Raw genomic sequence first — 20,089 nt, forward strand, 5'->3', positions numbered from 1 at the left:
AAATAATTAAAAATTAAATTTGATATAGGAATGTAAAGTAATTGTCATCAAATTTTTTTTAAAAAAAAAAAACCACACTGATATATTCCAAATATAGGAAAGATCAAAGCAACAATTGCTTTCACTCATTGTTTCCTTTGACTATCTTGCGAAATTACTACCAAATGAAGATTAAAAAAGAAATGGCAGGAGCAATTATCAATGTAAACTACAATTTTTGTGGGGCGTTGTTACAATTGATACTTTTCCTTGTCCAATTCCATCTTAAGAAGAAAAAAAAAATTAAATCACAGAAAACTTTATCCAAAATAAAGTTTAAACGGAATAGTTTTTAGAAACTTCATGGAAATCAAATCTAAATGCCAATAAATTTTATATTTTAAAAATTGTATAAATAAATGCTATATAATCTAAAGAGTAAAGTTGTTACTAATTGTGAAACTTGTGATTCATTCTAATGAATGTCAAAAGAATTTTAATTTCTTGATCGTATCTTTCCATATTAGCAAACGTGCTTCATGTTTGTGACCTTCATTTGCCACTTGACAACAACTAATCAGTCTGTTTCCACTTGTAACTCTGTACATTTTTCATTTGTGCTAATTTATAGCCCTAGTTTGATGCTCCATAGTTAGGTGGTGAAGATTGAGGAATATTGAACCACTTTTCTTGATCATCTCAGAAAAATCCTCCAAAAGCAGCATCGATCTCTATCAATGGAAATTGAACCTAAATGTGTTAGCAATGTGGCACTCTGTTATCCACCCATTACAAGTTTACAACTCAATAATCAAGTTTATTTACTGGTAATTACTAGACAGAACTTAATGAATGAATCAGATGTTTGTTTTAACTTCCTCTTTCGGTTCTCTATATTTCCAGTCTTTCTTTATCGACGTGCTTTGAAATTAATAACCAAAACATAGAAAAATCAACGCTTCATTGACTATCAATAATGAGTTAATATTCAATCATTTTCTAATAGTTGTGTACATCTCTCTAGATTTTGTGGAACAAATATTTCAACCATTTGTGGCTGATTGTTCAAATCTAACTTCCAGTCCCACATGTCCATCCAGGACAATATAGACACACTAGTCGCACGATCAAAAACGCTAACATTCCATCCATACAGATAAAAGAACAGAACAAAAAGAAAAAGAAACAAAACAAAAGAGAACAATATAGAGCAAGGCAACAATTCCACAAGATGAATTAACTTGTCAATGTAGTGGAAACTTCATCAACATTTAAAAGGTGTTTCGACATGAAAATTATAAGAATGACAATGTCAGAATGAAACCCAAACGACTATGGAGATAGTTACTATAAAGGGAAGGGGTAACTGAAAAGAATTACAATATTATGAGTTTGTATCTATTTTGGCGATCGCTGCCTGTCCATTCTTCCCTTATTCTCTGGCTCTTCTAGCTTCAATTGATGAGAAGCACTGAATAAGGCAAGGGGTCGAGACAGTGTTAGAATGAAACCCAAACGACTATGGAGAGATATTCGTTACTATAACTGGATCAGTGCAAAGACTTCCAAGCTATAAGACGAGGGACTTCAAATTCAGCTGTGGTATGCGCAAGGAAGACATATGGACACTTGTCTGCACTCATCAAGTTGATATGGGGGACATAACAGCAATTTGACTAAAACTGCCTTTTTCGCCAAAATATATCAGTATGGGCTTTTTCCAGAAAGCTAATTCTCACACCATGTATGTCATGCCAACCTGCATTAAATGCGAGTGCGGTACACTCAGACTGGCAATTTCCCTCCTGCAATTCTTTCTAAGGAAAGCATAGAAGTAATTTATGAAAAGCTTCTTGATGAACCAGGAACTTTTCCTTGCCCTAATATTTCCATGACCGAGGAGGTAAACCACACCGGATTCTTTGGCCTTGCGTAAGAATGAGAGCTCCTTCTCAAAGGACTGATCAGCATCGGACAAGAGCGACTCAGAGGAAGGGCCAGGCTTCATCTCTTCTGAAGTGCTTTCCTCCATAACTGCCTTTCCAGTGTCCCTAAAATCAGCTAAGAGAGGAACACCAAGTGAGTAAACACTCCCATTGGGAGCAACAAGGACTCTTGAAAAGGCATGCTCTTCTTCAGAATCTGATTCACCATTGCCATCACTTTCAAGTGACCGCTCCTGAGCATCTCGGCGAATGAACTTCTCGAGACTTTCAATCAGTAGCTGCTCGAACATCTGGTGGTTTTCTTTGCGAACATCCTTGTAACCATATCTGTCAGTTCAAAGAGTTGGGGCTGAAATATTAGTAGCCAGGTTCCACATAAAAAGACACAACAAATGCAGAAAAGAAAAAGCATCTATCCAAGAAAAACTGTCGAAATTCACCTGTATCCAAAGCATGGGTCCAAGAGAATCATGACAGAAGAAGTACCCATAGAGTTGGGCAATTTAGCAAATTTTGTTTGCAAACGAGAATTAGGTATCACAATGTAGGTGTTCACTTGAAGATATAACAGGTCCCGGTTTATCACAGAAATTACTGTCCCAAATGCTACAACTATTTAAGATATCAACTGTCATTCAGCAGTCATTTTTTTATAAGTTCAACTGTCATTCAGCAGTCATTTTTTTATAAGTTCAACTGTCATGCAGCAGTCTTTATTAGGTCAGTCAAAAGCTATGCAAGTGTAAAATTTATAGTAGGTTCTCCTTGGCCACAGAAATCACACCAGATTGTCTAGAGAATGTACCAACAGAGAATGAAAGAAGCTAGCATGATCACCTGGCAACACAACGAAATATGTGGTAGCTTCTCGGGCAGACTCGCCGAAACAGGAACCTTTCATTCTGAGGTACTACTGGAACAGGAATGTATTTTATACAAACAAAAATTATCATTGAATGAACAGCAGGAAGAGTGGTGAGGAAATGTCCAAATATAGCCGGTATGCCCTTTGCCAGTTCATTATAAAGCAAGCCAATTCCAGGAGCTCTGATTGTTCCAAGGTTGGGGCCAAGTTCACGTAGCACGTCCATAGACATCTTTTGCTTGACTTCAGTTTCATACTTCAGCTTGCTTCCATAATTCCATATGTACATAACAAAAAACAAGACTACTGCAAAAACCAGAATAATCCAGCTTCCATCTCCCACACTCCATAAAACTGATGAGAAAAACATTAATTCCAACCCCAAGAAGATAACGACAAAACTAAGCACAACAATGATGTTGATCTGCCATATCAGAAGCATAACAATAGTGACTAGTATTGTTGTCATCATCATCACACCAAGCTCCGCTATTCCTGTCAGACAGGATATGCATCAGACATGAACAAGCCAGTATAAGCCTTCATTTAATAATGCAGCCTAGAAATCAGTTAATTAAAATTGGAAGCACCCCACTGTTTTCCTAGTCAAACTGATCAGGACCTCTAAATTGAAATCCAAGCAATTGTCATTAACTATCCAAGCAACATATGAATACTCTTCTGCTATCTTGCCTAACAGGCAAAAACCCTAATATCTTAAGTATATTCAGTTTCATCACGAACAAATCAGTTGTCATTACATGTACTACATCCTGTGGAACTGATTGGTACAATACACTCTGATATATTTAGATGCCTGTCAAAAAATGGAAAATATAGAGTCACGACCTACAAGATTGAATACTAATTCATCCCATTTTACGTAACAACATTTGACTGAACATGGATCATAAACTGATCAAGATCAAATGCATACTTTTATCATTTCAAGACAAACTACAAAAAGTAATGAAGGACAAGAAATTGGATGTTAAGTTGTGTTTCTTTTTCTAATTTTCACTTATTCAACTGTTTTTCTGTCCTGGTAAATGCACTCTACAAAATTCTATTTCTTGAAAAGATGCAGTAGCTTTAATCTTTCAATTAGTTACTTGGAATGATCCCCAATGATTTATCTATGTGGCAGCTTCTAGTTACGTAACACTGATATCCTAACTAATTGAAACTTGGTGATGATAAAGATCAATAACTGAAAAAAATAAAAATAAAAATAGAAACCATTAAAGGGATCAAACTGTAGCATTCATGAATAATTAGAAAACATGCTGCAATTTGGAGGGTTTATACTTTCAAACACCAGATCAATCAATATAATTTCTAAGTTTTAATCAAAAGTCAAAAAAGATTATAAATAAGCAAGCCCAAGTGCATGCAGACGGCCCCTGGATCAATGCAAATTGAAAACCCGTCAAAAACCTCTCCTACATGAAAGGATCTGAGTCAATCCAAATGATATGAGCAAAATCCTACTCTGAGAAGAACAGAAAGTAAGGGATCTAAGTTTTCCAAGAGATTTGACATATCTCACGTTAGTTTGGTCAAATCAAAGGTCAAACAAGATCTTAGATGAACAGGGAATTTAAATTTTGTATCGGACGACCTTGAACACTTGCTGAAAAATAAATATCAAGACGTTCACTATTCGCCATATGCACCAGAGAGCATACATCCAGCAGTAATAGGAATAAACAAAAGAAAAGAACCAAATGAAGTAGCAAAGAAATAAATAAATTCTAAAAGAACAAGGAACCAGGCATTACCATAAGCATTTCCAATCTCATATATGCTTGAGATAGAACAGACCATCACCAAGGACAATGCGAGAAGAAACCAGTTCATCACTGGGATATATATCTGACCCATGAACTTTCGAGACGTGTGAATAATTTTAAGGCGAGGGAAGCAGCCTAGGGCTGTGGATTGTTTAATGCAAGAGAAAGTTGCTGTAGTCATTGCCCTACTGGCAATCAATGCAGCTACATTAGCAATCAAGAAGACGGGCCAGAAAGCTCCACCTGCAACATGATTGGAAATTTTAACTAAAAGACTTGGTTTTTTGCTCCTTTTGGATTCATAAACCTTTATCATCAAAATCATAGAAGATTATTGATTAGTTTCAAGTAGAAAGTATATTGAAATGTGTCATCCTTATTTTTCATACTAAGTAAACAAGGATTATCAGGGAAAGAACAGATGCAGAAATTTACTTGGCACAGAAGAGAAGAAAGCCTGTGTTGTGTCAGCATGGTTCTCCATAAGATAAGCTGCTTGACCAAGGTAACCCAAGAGAAGGCATGGCAGCACAAGGAACACAAAGGTAAGCTGTAAACAAGAAGGTTGATACTCAACAATCGTCCATGAAATCAGAAATTTTTTTTATCAAAAATACAAAAGGGGTAGGTATAATTATATCTATACACCTCCCCCCACCCCACTCCCCCTAGCCACAAATCCTATGACCAGATCTGCTGCTGCATACCTGGACTGATCTCACAGAAAAATAGCAAAGATCAGCAAACATTGCCTCGGAACCTGGGTTTTAGAAATGATGATCAGCTCTACATCCCGGAAAATAGAGACAAAAAATATAAAACAACAAACTTTACCAAAAAAGAGGAAGAAGATTGAGGAGTTATAAGTTTCTTAAATGAATTAATGGAGAAAAAAGAATAAGAAAATAGAGAAAATTGCTTACAGACACACAGTCACACACTGAAGTATATTTCTTTAGAAGGCCAAGAAAACGTCAACAGTGAAGAAAAACAGGTGACCCCTCGGAGACATCCGATTAAAAAAAGAAGAAAAAAAAAGGTGACATAGAAGGTGAGGATAAGATGTCTTCATTCAAGTGGGAAAAAACATCAAGAAATTACCATGGGCTGATATCTATACCAAATGGAAATGTTTAAGCCATTGATATTTATCTCTCAAAAGAGAGGCGAAGAGTCAAATCTATTGTACATATATTTCATCTGAGTACTTGTCCTAAAAAATTCAAGTTTATGTTTTAACCAAGAAAATGGAAGAGCTGCACCTAACTTTGTTAGACCAAACCCCAAATTAAGTTCTTGAAACATAAATATCCTAAAACATAAACAAGTTTACCAGGACACAATCACTAACAGATAATGCAAGACCAGATGCAAAGTAGCATTCAATTGTAGTGTACCCCATGACAACACACTGATACAGAGACAAGCTTAATCCCCTTCTATTGCATATAATGAATCAAAACTACTCAAGACTTTTATTAGAATTTAACCTTCCAAAAGATAGAGGACAAATAAAAGGCGCACTTGAAACTTGGGTTAGGACAAGAACAAAGAAAATAAGTACATGTGAAAAGCCCTGATTGCTCAAGATCAGAATTCAGAAAAGCTGGAAAAGTGAAGATCCAAAGGGACTATTTAGTTCAAATGATGTTTTCCATACATTCATGCTTCAAAGGCATATTTTCAAGAATAGTTTTAATTTATGGTACATAACATAATTTTCCTCTACAATTCTTTGACAAAAATCAATTCGCATATTGCCTTATGATTGGCAACTCAAAGACCGCAATTACTTCCTTTTTATTAAAATGTGCAACAGATGTACAGCCCACGGATTGTTGGTGGTAGAACTCAAAAGGGGGTTCGCAATGAAGCTTGTCTTGGATAAATCCCACATCGCAATGGGAGGAAAAAATTAGGGGCCATAAAAGGGCTAGTTCAACATTCAACTGTTGAGGCGCCTTTTCTATCAAAGCCCAAGGGGACAAAACTGTGACAGTTGGACCTGGGCCGTTACAACTGGTATAAGAGAACCATCTTTCTTAGAGGAAGCAACTTAAGCGGTATCCAGGGCAAGTTCAAGTCTTTTGTTCTCTTTTTAAAGCTGAAACAAGCTAACAGATAATGCAAGAACAGATGCAGAGTAGCATTCAATTGTGGTGTACCCCATGACAACACACTGATACAGAGACAAGCTTAATCCCCTTCTATTGCATATAATGAATCAAAACTACTCAAGACTTCTATTGGAATTTAACCTTCCAAAAGATAGAGGACAACCTTCCAAAAGATAGAGGACAAATAAAAGGCGCACTTGAAACTTGGATTAGGACAAGAACAAAGAAAATAAGTACATGTGAAAAGCCCTGATTGCTCAAGATCAGAATTCAGAAAAGCTGGAAAAGTGAAGATCCAAAGGGACTATTTAGTTCAAATGATGTTTTCCATACATTCATGCTTCAAAGGCATATTTTCAAGATAGTTTTAATTTATGGTACATAACATAATTTTCCTCTACAATTCTTTGACAAAAATCAATTCGCATATTGCCTTATAATTGGCAACTCAAAGACCACAATTACTTCCTTTTTATTAAAATGTGCAACAGATGTACAGCCCACGGACCGTTGGTAGTAGAACTCAAAAGGGGGTTCGCAATGAAGCTTGTCTTGGATAAATCCCACATCGCAATGGGAGGAAAAAATTAGGGGCCATAAAAAGGCGAGTTCAAGATTCAACTGTTGAGGCGCCTTTTCTATCAAAGCCCAAGGGGACAAAACTGTGACAGTTGGACCTGGGCCGTTACAACTGGTATAAGAGAACCATCTTTCTTAGAGGAAGCAACTTAGGCGGTATCCAGGGTAAGTTCAAGTCTTTTGTTCTCTTTTTAAAGCTGAAACAAGTTCATCCCACAGCCCTATTTGCAAGGGATAAATAGCAACTCAATGATTATCCGATGATGCCACAACAGGTATGATTCAGTTCTATAACTTAATATTTTTTCGGCAGAAGAGAATAAATTTGTAGAAAGAAGTTAGTGAAGTGAGGTTGAAAAAACATCTGACGTTGTAACAGTACATGCACATAAATAGAGAAGTCCAAACATAAAAGTCAGGTTCACCGTGTTTCAAAATCTTCTTACTAAAGGAAAAAAAAGCACCTCTTTTCACTCAAGTAACCAAAAAGGGCAGCCCAGTGCACTCAAGTAACCAAGAACAAACAAAAGAAAAAAGGAAACATATAACAGTGCAATTTTGTGTGTGATTCCAATTAAAAGCTCAGTGTCAACTATCAAAAACATCCATGGTCAACAGTTAACCTGTTGCACAAAGAAGACAGCCCCCAAGCGAGTACCAGGCCTTCGTAGGATTGCGTTTAAAGTAATAGTATATATGAACTGGATTAAATGCCCTCCAAACCCTGGAATCATAATTAATGAGGTTGTAGATGCCAATTCCACCCAGGGAACAGAACCATATAAACAAAGCAGGACCCACGAAAAGCCCCACTTTACTTGTCCCATATTTCTGTACACTGAACAGAATTACAAGAAATGCCACTGAGATCATCACAACTTGATCTGCAAAAGACATTAGAGTATAAGAATCTTACAACTAAAAGGACTTCAAGTGCATAATGATATCACATATGGTAGAAAGAGCAAATCATATCCATCCTATCATCTGATTCTCATAGGTTAAACCTAACACCTCATACAAGGTGCATCAACAAATCAGTCTTGTCAGGCTAAAACTATCAGCTCACACGACTGAGCTTCCGTAGCAATTTTGAGCAGCACAACTATTAAATGGTACGAATTCTCAATGACCAAAACGATACAGAATGTAATATAACCAGAAATTCCTTTCATTACTGAGCTAGGCAATGTCAATGAGGTTTATACCTCATATGCACATAAGCAAACTGCATTTAAGAAAAACATGGACCATTTCCTCAGTTTGTGCATGTCATCCGTGAACATATCACACTAATCATCCTTGTGTCATTCCAATTGTAATGGATGTCCCAAAGGAATGGTATAACAGAAATTAAGAGCAAACTATGTACCAGAAAACTGTTTTCAGTTTACAGAAAGGCATGTTGAAGAGAATTAAGTGATCAACATACTTGCAGAAGACATACTCCAAGAAGTGAACAATTCTGTAAAGGTTCCCCAGCCAATAAGTAAGATTACATTACAACAACAACAACAGACCCAGTCTAATCCCACAAGTGGGGCAGAGGCGGATCCAGGATTTTATAACTGCGGGTGCCATAATTTTTAATGCAAACTTACCATTAATGAAGGAAATTGAATTAGGGTGTACATTTAGCTGGTTCGATCCGTTTTGAATTAATTCCACTTAGTTGATTTGATCCATTTTAAATTTATTTCGATTTATAAGATATTTTGTGATCACCAAATTAAATAAATTTTTTCCAATTTGATATAATTCTCTCAATTTAAATTCTATTGAATTATGTGATTAAAAACATAAAAAAAAATAGCAAATACACCCATTTAATCTCCATATAGCTAGACTAATATTATGTCTATTGATCCCATCATTGCAAAAAAAAAAAAAATTGGAAACCAAGGAATAACATTAGATGGGTGAAAAGAGAAAATAATTAAAATCACATCCAAACAAAATTATGAGATTTTTGAAAAAAGGAAAGAAAAGTATAATTTAATATACTATAGAATGGAATTGTACAACGAGACTACGAGAGAAAATAGAAAGATAAAGAAATAAAAAGAAGTTAAGAAAAGAGCAAAAAGAAAACAAAGAAAAGGAACATGAAAGGACACGGATAAAGGAAAAGCTTTGGAATTTGTTGGGAATCGATCTTGCATCCTAGGGCTGGGGAGTTACAAGTTTAACCATGGCACCTACAGTTAAGTTGTGACGTTGGGTGCCAAGCTTTAGCATATAACTCTTTTTATGTAAAATACAAATACATACATGCAATTTTACCCGAGCGACCGGGTGGCGTGGCACCCCAAGTCAACTACGTAGATCCGCCCCTGAAGTGGAGTCTAGGGAGGGTTGAGGGTAGTGTGTACGCAGACCTTATCCCTACCCCTACCTGGTAAGGTAGAAAGGCTATTTCCGGTAGACCCTCGGCTCAAGAGAAGGTGAAGAAGAGAAAGAAAGAAGGGGAAGAAGAAAAAGAAGGAGAACAAGGAAACGAAAGGAGAAGAAAAAGAAAAGGAAGGAGATGAAAAGGAAGAACTAAGATTACATTACCTTGCTTAATCCCAGAAACTCCAACTCTTAAACCACCAACAGCAGACATTACTGCATCAGCATAGTTGAAAGAACTTAAACTTTAAATAGAAAAGAATAGCTTATTCATTCAAAAAAAAAAGGACCTTAGAGGACCAAAAGGCAGTACTGACTTGTTTCTCTCAACCAACAGATTTAACAGGTAAAGAAAGGCTACAGATACCTGACATAGCAGGTGTAACGACTCCATCAGCTATCACCATAGCAGTACCAGCAAGAACTAACATCAGAAGAAGCTTTTTCAATGTCAATGATGCTTCAAGTCTTTCTTTTATTCTCAAAGACCTCTCAAGTTCTGGAGATGGCACCTTCAGTCTGAAGCCTGATATTCGAGCATCTGATGGAAGTTGGTTTGGAAGAAGATTAACCTTTGCATGCCTACAAAGCAATGAGTACAAAGCAAATGTACCACCTGCAGTTATTAACCAAACTCATTGAATGAATCAGAAGATACAAAGTATAGAGCATAATGATGTAAAACAGCTCGCCAAATTTCAAACGTCAGCTCACCTTCACCATCATCATTGGCCCAGAGAACAATAAGAACATATTTAACCAAAGGAATGAGGATTAAGGTATACAAAACCAAGGATAATGCACCAAGAACATCTTCGTTGCCATTGACAGGGGCCTTGCTGAACATCACACTGAAGGTATATAAGGGACTCGTCCCCACATCACCAAACACAACTCCAAGAGTCTGAAAGGCCAATAGGATTTTCCTACCTGCTGAGACATCCTGCAAATACACTTGAAAATTAGTAAGTAATTCACTCTGTCTTCTAAAAAGAATGCCTACTAAAATAACAACAACAATAACAAACCCAGTGTAATCCCACTAGTGGGGTCGGGGGAGGGTAGTGTGTACGCAGACCTTACCCCTACCTTCAAGAAGGCAGAGAGGCTGCTTCCGAAAGACCCTCGGCTTAGAATAGGGAAAAGGAAGGGCAACAACGACAAGCATACCAATTAGAAAACCGAAGCAAAAATACAAAACTAAATATAATAGGTACGGTAATCTGAAAGCTGACATGAAAGCAACAACAAGTAATCACAGAAGTCAAGGGATACGAGAATACACAAATAACACTAAATCACGTACTAAAGCTACTGTTACCGACAAGGACAACGATCGGCTACCTATCCTAACCCTCTACCTTAATTTTCAACCTCCACGCCTTCATATCCCTGGTCATGTCCTCAGTAAGTTAGAGCAACGCCATATCTTGCCTAATCACCTCTCCACTGCAGATTTTTGTTAAGAAGATTGGAAAGACTTGAAGATTCTTAGCTTCTCTCTTTGCCCTCTTATACTCTTCAAAGGTTTCTCCCTCTTCTGTTATTGGTAACTTCCCATAAAAGAATCTTTTAATTTTAATAGTTCTTTACACCTCTTCATTCCACCACCAAGCAATTGCATCCAGGTCCTAGGCCTTGTGTATGCCCAAACGTCAATTGATATTGCCTCCAAAAGGGTGGATCTAATCCTAGCATTGGCAACACCAAGTGAATACTTTCCCATCCCAATGTTTATAGCCTGCTCGGCCAAGCTTCTAAAATCATCTTATTTTGAAAAGTGCTTTTTAGAAAAGTACTTTTAGTGAGAAGCAGATTGTGTTTGGCAAATTAATTTGAAAAGCACTTTTAAGCAACAATTAGTGCTTGGCCAAGCTTTTAAAAAGTGCTTCTAAGTACATTTTTCTCAAAAGTCCTTTACAAAAAAGTGCTTTTGGGAAGAAACTGCTTTTTTTGCTTCTCAAAAAATGCTTCTCCTTCTAGTCAAAAGCACTTTTTGTTCCTTCTAAAAGCTTGGCCAAACATCTTTAACTTTGGAAAAAAACACTTTACACCCAAAAAAACCTATTTGGCTTAGCTGATTCAAAGAAGTTAATGAGCATTAAGTGCTCATTAATGCTCATTTACCCTAAAGAACTTAATATTGGGTATGTTGTTTTAATGAGCATTAAGTGTTGAAAAGCACTTTTAAGTGCTGAAGCTGATTTAATAAATAAACAGTTACGTGTTTGGTAAGAGTGCTGACACTTATAATAAGCAGTTGAAGTGCTTGGTAAAAAATGCTGATAAGCTCTCTTTTTTTGTTAAAATGACTCAAATGTCCTTAAAGCTATTTACCCTAATTAGAAACTGATTATTGCAAGATTTAAATTCATTGTTTCATATATTATTTTATGTCTCATTTATTTTTTAGTTTAAATTTTATTAGATAAGATTATTTTATATAATTATAAATTATTTGATAATAAACTTAACATGCAATAATTATAACTTGACTAAAGTTTGTTGGTAAAAATATACTTAAATAGTGCACAAAATATTCATATAGAAAATAGAAGTGTTCAAACATTCTTTATTTCTAATAGGAAACAAACATTCATTATATGAGAGTATGCAAACTTGCTCACTCCAGATAATGCTAAGAAAAATCCGATTTTTGTTAATGGTAAGAAGGTGACGGAACAATTGATGGGTTAGGAATTTTGTTTTAAAGATAGAAGTTTTTTAGGGATATAATAGTAAAAAATTTGGTCAAACTAAAAGTGCTGATATGTTGAAAAATCATATGTTGGGGGTGACCAACTTATGGCTTATAGCTTATTTTTGGCTTATAAGCACTTTTAATTTACCAAACGCGTAGATAAGCTAAAAAGTGCTTATAAGCCGGTTTTGACCAGCTTATAAGCTTAGCCAAACACCCTCAAAAGCACTTTTGGCCAAAAAGAAGCTTGGCCAAACAGGCTATAAGAAGTGAAGATCACAAAAAAATGACAAGTTTCTGGGACTTGAAGCTAACCAACATTTGAAGTGAAGCGCGAAATTATGAAAAATTATATTAAAAAAAAAATAAATATTGAATTTAGTACCATAATAATGAAAAAAAAATAGTCATTAAAAAGGAATAATTAAAATAATAAATTTTATAATCCAAAGTTCAATATTTTCAATATTAATTTCACTCCTCAAAGTTGAGATTTAAAGAACTGATCAATTTGCGCATCATTGTTTGAATTGCACACTTTTGTAAAGTGCATGGCCTCGTCCATAAAGTGACAACACTTCGCTTCTTGTCGCATTAAGTAATGAATCAACAACTTTAGATATCACTGCATCTGTTTGAGCACCGATGTGCAGCATTACTTGGTACATGTAATGGCAAGAGATAGCAAGCACCCGGTGGACTACTCGAGGTGTCTGCAACCACCCTAGAAACCGCAGTGATAAAGAGGAAAACTGCAATTACTATTTTTTAATACAACTTGTCATTTCCTTCCCTTGGATAGCTTCTAACTCTCATGTTCCTCTAGCAATTATTTATCCTTAAACGTTGTTAGGTGCCTTTCTAGTGTCCACCATCGTATCCTTGACTGTAAATAACTCTTCTCCTTTTTAGCTTCTCTCTCACTTCATGCCCAAGACAACCAGACTATGTTAGGTGGTTAGAGCTCATTCTAGTATAAGATGCAACTCTTACATGTGAACTTACCACTTCTCCAAAACAAAATATTGTTTCTCCACTCATTTGGTATTTTCCGTTCCCAAAATACAACATTGAATAGCTTGGTTAGTCATACTACCCAAACTTCAACATGGATACCAATTGAACCACAGGCTTTTCTAGCCCTCCTACTTCTTATAACATCCTCTACTTTAGTAGATTTGATTGTACAAGTGTAGTTAAGGCCATTTGTCACAAATGTACGAAGATATTGAAATAGCATGCCATCTCTCTTTGATCTCAATATCCTGGTCAAAACTGGTTGATAATCATTTTTAATACACTTAATTTGGTTCAAGTTCTCTCTTCACTTATAAAGAAAAGTCTTTGCTCCTTTCTCTCTTAGTTGTGCTTGCTTATGCATTTCTTTGTCCATCCTGGCGTCCATAAATTATAGTACAAGTCATCAGAGTCTTTACCTCGAGCTCTACTAAGTAACTTTTTACCTTAGCACTATACTGTTTATACACTTTACTGAGAAAAGGTAAGGGTATTTCACTGATGACGATCGCACCAAAAAGGTGTGTGATCACAGTATATACAAATTGTTCATGATACTATTCTACCAGCAACTCATAAAGTTAAATCTATCATTTCACCTATGATACTCCCTTTGTTTCATTTTAATAGGTAGTGCTTGACTCGGCACAAAGGCTAAGAAAGAGAGACTGCTGACAAAGTACGCTTTGAACTTTTAGGTCCTAAACATATCATTACATTTCTATAGCTATAAGAGTATGTCATTAAGGATAACTAAAATTCAAATTTAAAGAGTTTTCAAGTATAGAAAAGCGTCATTCTTTTTTGGAACACACTACAATCCAAAGAGTTTCAGATAAAATAGAAAAGGAAGGAGTATTTATGCATTAATACTTTGATCAATACGAGAAAAGAGGTACACAAATATTTCAATTGATGTACAGGATAACCAATTTTGGAACACACTGCGATCGAAAGAGTTTCATATAAAATAGAAAAGGAAGGAGTATTTATGCATTAATACTTTGATCAATACGAGAAAAGAGGTACACAAATATTTCAACTGATGTACAGGATAACCAATTCCTTCAAAGCATCCACTATTCCTCTCCTTCCATTGGACCCAAAATATGCATAATGAGATAGTTTGCCATTGTTTTTTGGGAGTCTCATGTCGCTTCATTTCAGCGCAACTCTTGAAACAACTTCCCAGAGATGGCCCAGCTGGTCTTAAGAATTTAAAGGAACATAATGGGACTGTGCTCGTACACTCTTAAAAGGCTTCTCTATTTTCTGTTATAGCAAATTTCTGTACCACTCTTTTTTGCTTTAACAACTTTTTGCACCTCCTCATTTCAACAATAGAACACTTGTGGTCAAGGTCCTAAGTCATATACACACGAAGTTCACTTACAACTTTGTAAATGCACTTGTCATTTCCTGGATATCTGTATTAGCTTCCAAATCTCGGATCCTCCTTCAATTAATTGTCCTCATGTGCTATTTGCTTTATGCCATTTAGTGTTCACCATAGAATCTCAATTGCCTGATAGTTTTCTCTTTTTTCGCTCCTCTCTTTGCTTCATATCTGCTTACCAGTTCATCTTGAGTGGTTAGTGTTTCTCCACCTATAACCTTGCAGTCTTTACATGTGACCCTGTCACTTTTTTAAGGATGAAGTCTATTTGGCTATAGTTCTCTTCCAATTTTAAGTTTTATCAAGTGCAATTCCCTTTTAGTAAAGTGTTAGCCAAAACTAAATTATTAACTATTGATCAGGAAAAGAAAAATATTGGCTAAGCCAAACTATAGAAGAGCATTCATTCTTCATTCTTGGTACAACAACCACATGCGAAGACAAATCAAGAAAATGAACACATTTTCTTTAAGATGGTTAGAGTTACAAGTATCAAAGATAAGGCAATAAGCAATAATTGGAGATGCATAAGCATTCAAGGATGACCTCAAGCATCAAAAAGTGATGCAATAACTACTTTTGGGAGGATCACAGAAATTCAGAAGCTAAGGAAAATGTTAGCTTACAAACTGGGCAGAGGACATGGTACTAAATAGAAGTGAGGAAAAGAGATAACATATGTCCTATATTAGATATTGTATAGAGTTTAACGTAACTTTTACTTGTCAAAAAAAAAAAAAAGTAAAAACCTGATTGAGTATTTTGCTTCTATCATTACCTACAGAAAAGTTAAATTCGCACTAATTTGGCACCTGTTCAAACAACTTCGTTTGTACCCTCCTTTGCTTCAAAAATACTTCAGTTTCTTGTTCCTTTCTTCTAACCTTGACTACCCTCTCTCCTCTTTGTTTTTTCTCCCTTTCTGTCCATCAGTGTTACCATTCTTGGGGTCAAATAAGCTTCACAACCCTCTGCATTTCAGTTTTTTCCTTACAGTGCAGATATCATCTAAGAGCAGACATATTGTATAACAAGTTGATTACGTAACCAAGTGAAATCAATGCACAAGTTTCGCCAAGCAAGTTCAACCGAAAACAGGTGAAGAGGTTCTAGAATGTAAATATAATAATTTACCAAATTAAATTATGCATAATTAAGAAAATAAAGGTTGGATCATACAATTCAGCAAATTCATAACTAGAGAAACTCACATCAAAGTCGTTCTTCTGAGCACCAGGGACTTCAAGAGCTTCAACATCAAAGGAATCAATGCGAGGGCCAGTACGGATCAGCTTACGCACGGCATTATCGTCCTCATCCTCAGAGTCCAAATCCAAGACATTGCGCGGCGTCGAACCATCATCTCCATTGACAGTATCATGGTCAACACTATTAATATCCGAATCATACTCATCCTGAAACACCCATCGCGATTCAATCGAATCCATAGAGGCTAATCCGCCATTATTCTCCCTATCCTTCTCCAATCCCACATTCACCATGTTAAAAATGATCAAGAGATTTACATGTAGATTTGATACTATAGTCAAATCTTCTTCACAGGTCCTCCTCGTACGATTCAAAATCAATCAACTGAATAATTCTTACTATGCGTCTTCTTATAGGTATAGGTATACGTATAGGTATGCATTTATGTATATCAAAATGTGTAAAAACTGAGAGAGTGGATTGAAATCGAAGCCCTATAAATTTGTGAAGGATTTGGATGAGATTTAACAGAGATTTGGGTTTAATTATAAACTACTTTGAACGGATCAAGCAGTTTGTTGGGGGTTGGGGGTAAAGGGGTGGAGGTAGCAACTACCTTTTTTACCCGAACGCTGCGTTTTCTGGCCAAGCTCTCCCGAAAGCACTTTTTTTAATAAAAAAAATTTTTTTAAATGTTGAAGTGTCTGTCCAACTTTTGGAAGGAATTTTTTTTTTAGTAGAAGCAAAATCAGTTTTGAAGAGCTTATCCCCAAAAATACTTTTTTAAAAAATACACTTAAAATATTTTGTAAAAGTTTGGTTAAATATTAATTGTTACTCAAAAGTATTTTTTCAATTAATTAGCCAAACACAATTACTTCTCATCAAAAGTACTTTTTAAAAAGCACTTTTTAAAATAAAAAAAAACACTTCTAAAAAAAAATCAATTTTAGAAGCTTAGTCAAACTGGCTATTAATTTGGTACTATATTTGCCAATGCATAGGGGTAAAACATACGCCGGATGTGTACCTCAAACCATATTAATTTAGTAAGTGAGAAAATTTAATTATGACAAATTAAGGTGCAAATATATATTAATTAATTACTGTCTTTCAGAAAGAATGAACATATTTCTATTTGAATAGTCAAACAAAGTTCTCTTTTATAAATAATTTTTAAATATTTTGAATATTACTATTATATCTTGTAGTACACATTTTATAATTTTTAGGCTGAATACATATGGAGACACTTAAGTTGGCACCATTTTTCTATTTGAGCACTTATATTACCCCTAAACTTGTTCTAATTAGGCACTTTATTGACAATTAGCCAAACTTACAAAGTGTGTGCAATGCACTCGCTGCTGACCTAGCGAATGACAAATAAAAAAAGGACATATATCATTTTGAGTTTAAAAAAAAAAACTATTTTAAAATCTATTTAGTAAACAAAATAAAATAACATTCTCAAAAAGAAAAAAAAATTAATTTACACTCCAATCAGAAAATGACACATTATTAACAAAAGAAAAGACAAAAAAGGACATATTGGTGTTCTTGAAATCATTGTTCTTGGTGTTCTTATCTATCTTCATGTGTATTCTTGTTCCAACCGCGATTTTAATCCAAAATTTCAAGATAAACTCCTCCAAATTTGTTGTAACTTCAGCTAAAGATTCCCCACAAAGACTCAAGATAACCCCAATATTAATTTCTCAAATTTTCATCAAATCAAGTAACCAATTTTAAACCTTTAAGATTTCTTAAAGACTCCATTAATGGTGTTTTGACTTCAAATGAAGAATACGGTCTCACTTCGGTTTCAATCAACTGAGACGATTGTTGGTTCAAACTTTCGAGCTAAATTAATGGTAGAGGCATGACAATGGTGAAAGTGGGAGAGACAATGGTGGAAGTGATGGTGTAGAGAAAAGAAGAAGAAGAAGAAAGAAACAAAAAGAAAAAATAAAGATAAAATCTGTTTTTTGGGCTCTTCACGCGCCTATTTTGGGTGAAGTTCACTCTATGTGCCAACTCAGCAAGAAGTATCTAATTGGAAAAGTTTAGGGTACTATAAGTGCTCAATTGAAACACCCTTAAGTTTAGGTGTCTAAATGAAAAATGGTGCCAACTTTAAGTGTCTTCAAATGTATTCAGCCTAATTTTTAAGTATGTAAATTTTATTTTGAAAAGCTTGAAAAATCTGCATTCGATTTATACTGAAAAGTAATCAATTTAATCTACATACTCCGAAAAGGTCCTAACAAATTAAAATAGAGGGAGTATAATTTAGTGATAATATATGCCATACACTCATCAAGTGGGTGTAAACACAAAAATACGTGTAAGTTTTAATTAAAATATTTTTGTTATTTTAAGATGCACCTACACACAAGAGGGGAGGGGGTGTACTGTGCCGTATCTAATTTTCGCGTGCTAAAGAACCTGGTTCTTTGACTGGACTATTTTGACACAAAAGTGAAAGCGAAGTGCGAAAATATAGACAACATATCAATTTTTACATGGAAAACTCCTTGCTCATGGGAGTAAAAAAAATACAACTTACCCTCATAGGATTTGCCTTCAAAACTTCACTAACTTCAAATAACAATTTTAGGTTTCAATAACCAAGGGGACTAACTCTGGTACCCTACCCCCTACAATGAACCCAATTGTAGCTAAGCTTTACATTACAACTCTATAACCAAGGAGACTAATTTTAGTATCCTTCCCATACTATCACAACCAAAATCTCCCTCCGTAGTATGTCGTGACGGCACCTAGTCTCTATTACTAGGTAAGCCTAACGGTTGCGGAAAAACTGAACAACAACATAAATAACTACTAAACCTTAACAATAACAGGTATATATATATATATAAAGATGAAAAACTGCCACTCGACATATACAAGTAAAACCCAAAAATTTTGAGCATACAACTCCCCAAAGACCCGGTAGTCACAAGTCACAAGCTCTAGGGAAAAACTCTAACTGTCTCTATACATCAATGTTTAGGAACAATAAGAAGAAACAACATAAAGGATAGAGGGGGACTCCAAGGTCTGCGGACGCTGGCAGATGTACCTTGAAGACTCCGAAAGCCGCAACAAATACTCTCGACTAATAGCGGGGCTGGTAGGAGGTACCTAGGTCTGCACACAAAATATGTGCAGAAGAGTAGCATGAGTACGCCACAACGGTACCCAGTAAGTGTCAATCCTAACCTCGATCGAGTAGTGACGAGGTCAGGTCAAGGCCCTACTGGAATATAATAATCTAAGGCAGAAAATATAGCAATGTAATAAGAGACTGGAAATTTAACAAGGAGAAATTACAGAAAGATAACAACACAGCACATAGGGATAAACAACAGGGGTGCTCCCGAGATACTGTCTCGTAGTCCCAAAAGTATATGCTCAACAGAGGACCTCCCGAGGTACCGCCTTGTAGTCCCAAAAGTAAATATGCAACGGGATCTTCCGGAGTACCACCTCGTAGTCCCAAAGTAAATATGCGACATGGGATCTCCCGAATTACCGCCTCGTAGTCCCAAAAGTAAATATGCAACAGGGGATTTCCCGAGGTACTGCCTCGTAGTCCCAAAAGTAAACACACAGCTCGAAATCGATGAAAACAACAATTACAACAGGAAATCATACAGTTTAAGACTAAATACAAGTCAAGGAAAAAGTAGGAAATCAACTAAGCATGTTGTACAGATTTCAACTAAGCAGTTAAGACACGTAGACATGCGGTATTAGGCTAAACAGGATAACTGCACATGATGGTATAACTCAAATTAAGATGTAACAGGTTACTGCTCAGTAAAAACTGGATTTTTCAATAATTAGCCCGTGTACGCACTCGTCATCTCACGGTACACGGCACTCACATATCACAGAAGTATCACAACAATACCAAATTCTAAGAGGACTTCCCCCATACAAGGTTAGGCAAGCCACTTACCTCAAATCAAGCTCAATCAGTCAATAAGAATGTCATTTCCTCGATTTTCCGACCCCAAATGGCCCAAATCTAGCCAAAAGAAATTTTATACCATAAATATAACTATAAGAAACTAATCTTTTTTTA

At 35.7% G+C, this 20,089-nt stretch overlaps 1 protein-coding gene across 1 annotated transcript; it reads right to left on the reverse strand.

Moving 5' to 3' along the window:
- Positions 1,186-16,658, reverse strand: LOC109229084 (potassium transporter 7-like). Its single transcript, XM_019394401.1, has 10 exons — positions 15,996-16,658; positions 10,385-10,613; positions 10,038-10,286; positions 9,836-9,886; positions 7,903-8,163; positions 5,291-5,343; positions 5,019-5,133; positions 4,572-4,826; positions 2,763-3,285; positions 1,186-2,252 (listed from the first exon to the last, which is right to left on the reverse strand). Exons 1-10 carry the CDS (start codon positions 16,284-16,286, stop codon positions 1,715-1,717), a joined length of 2,565 nt encoding a protein of 854 aa, XP_019249946.1. The 5' UTR covers positions 16,287-16,658; the 3' UTR covers positions 1,186-1,714.

The sequence above is a fragment of the Nicotiana attenuata genome, chromosome 7 (assembly GCF_001879085.1).
Source record: "Nicotiana attenuata strain UT chromosome 7, NIATTr2, whole genome shotgun sequence".
Lineage (NCBI taxonomy): Eukaryota > Viridiplantae > Streptophyta > Magnoliopsida > Solanales > Solanaceae > Nicotiana > Nicotiana attenuata.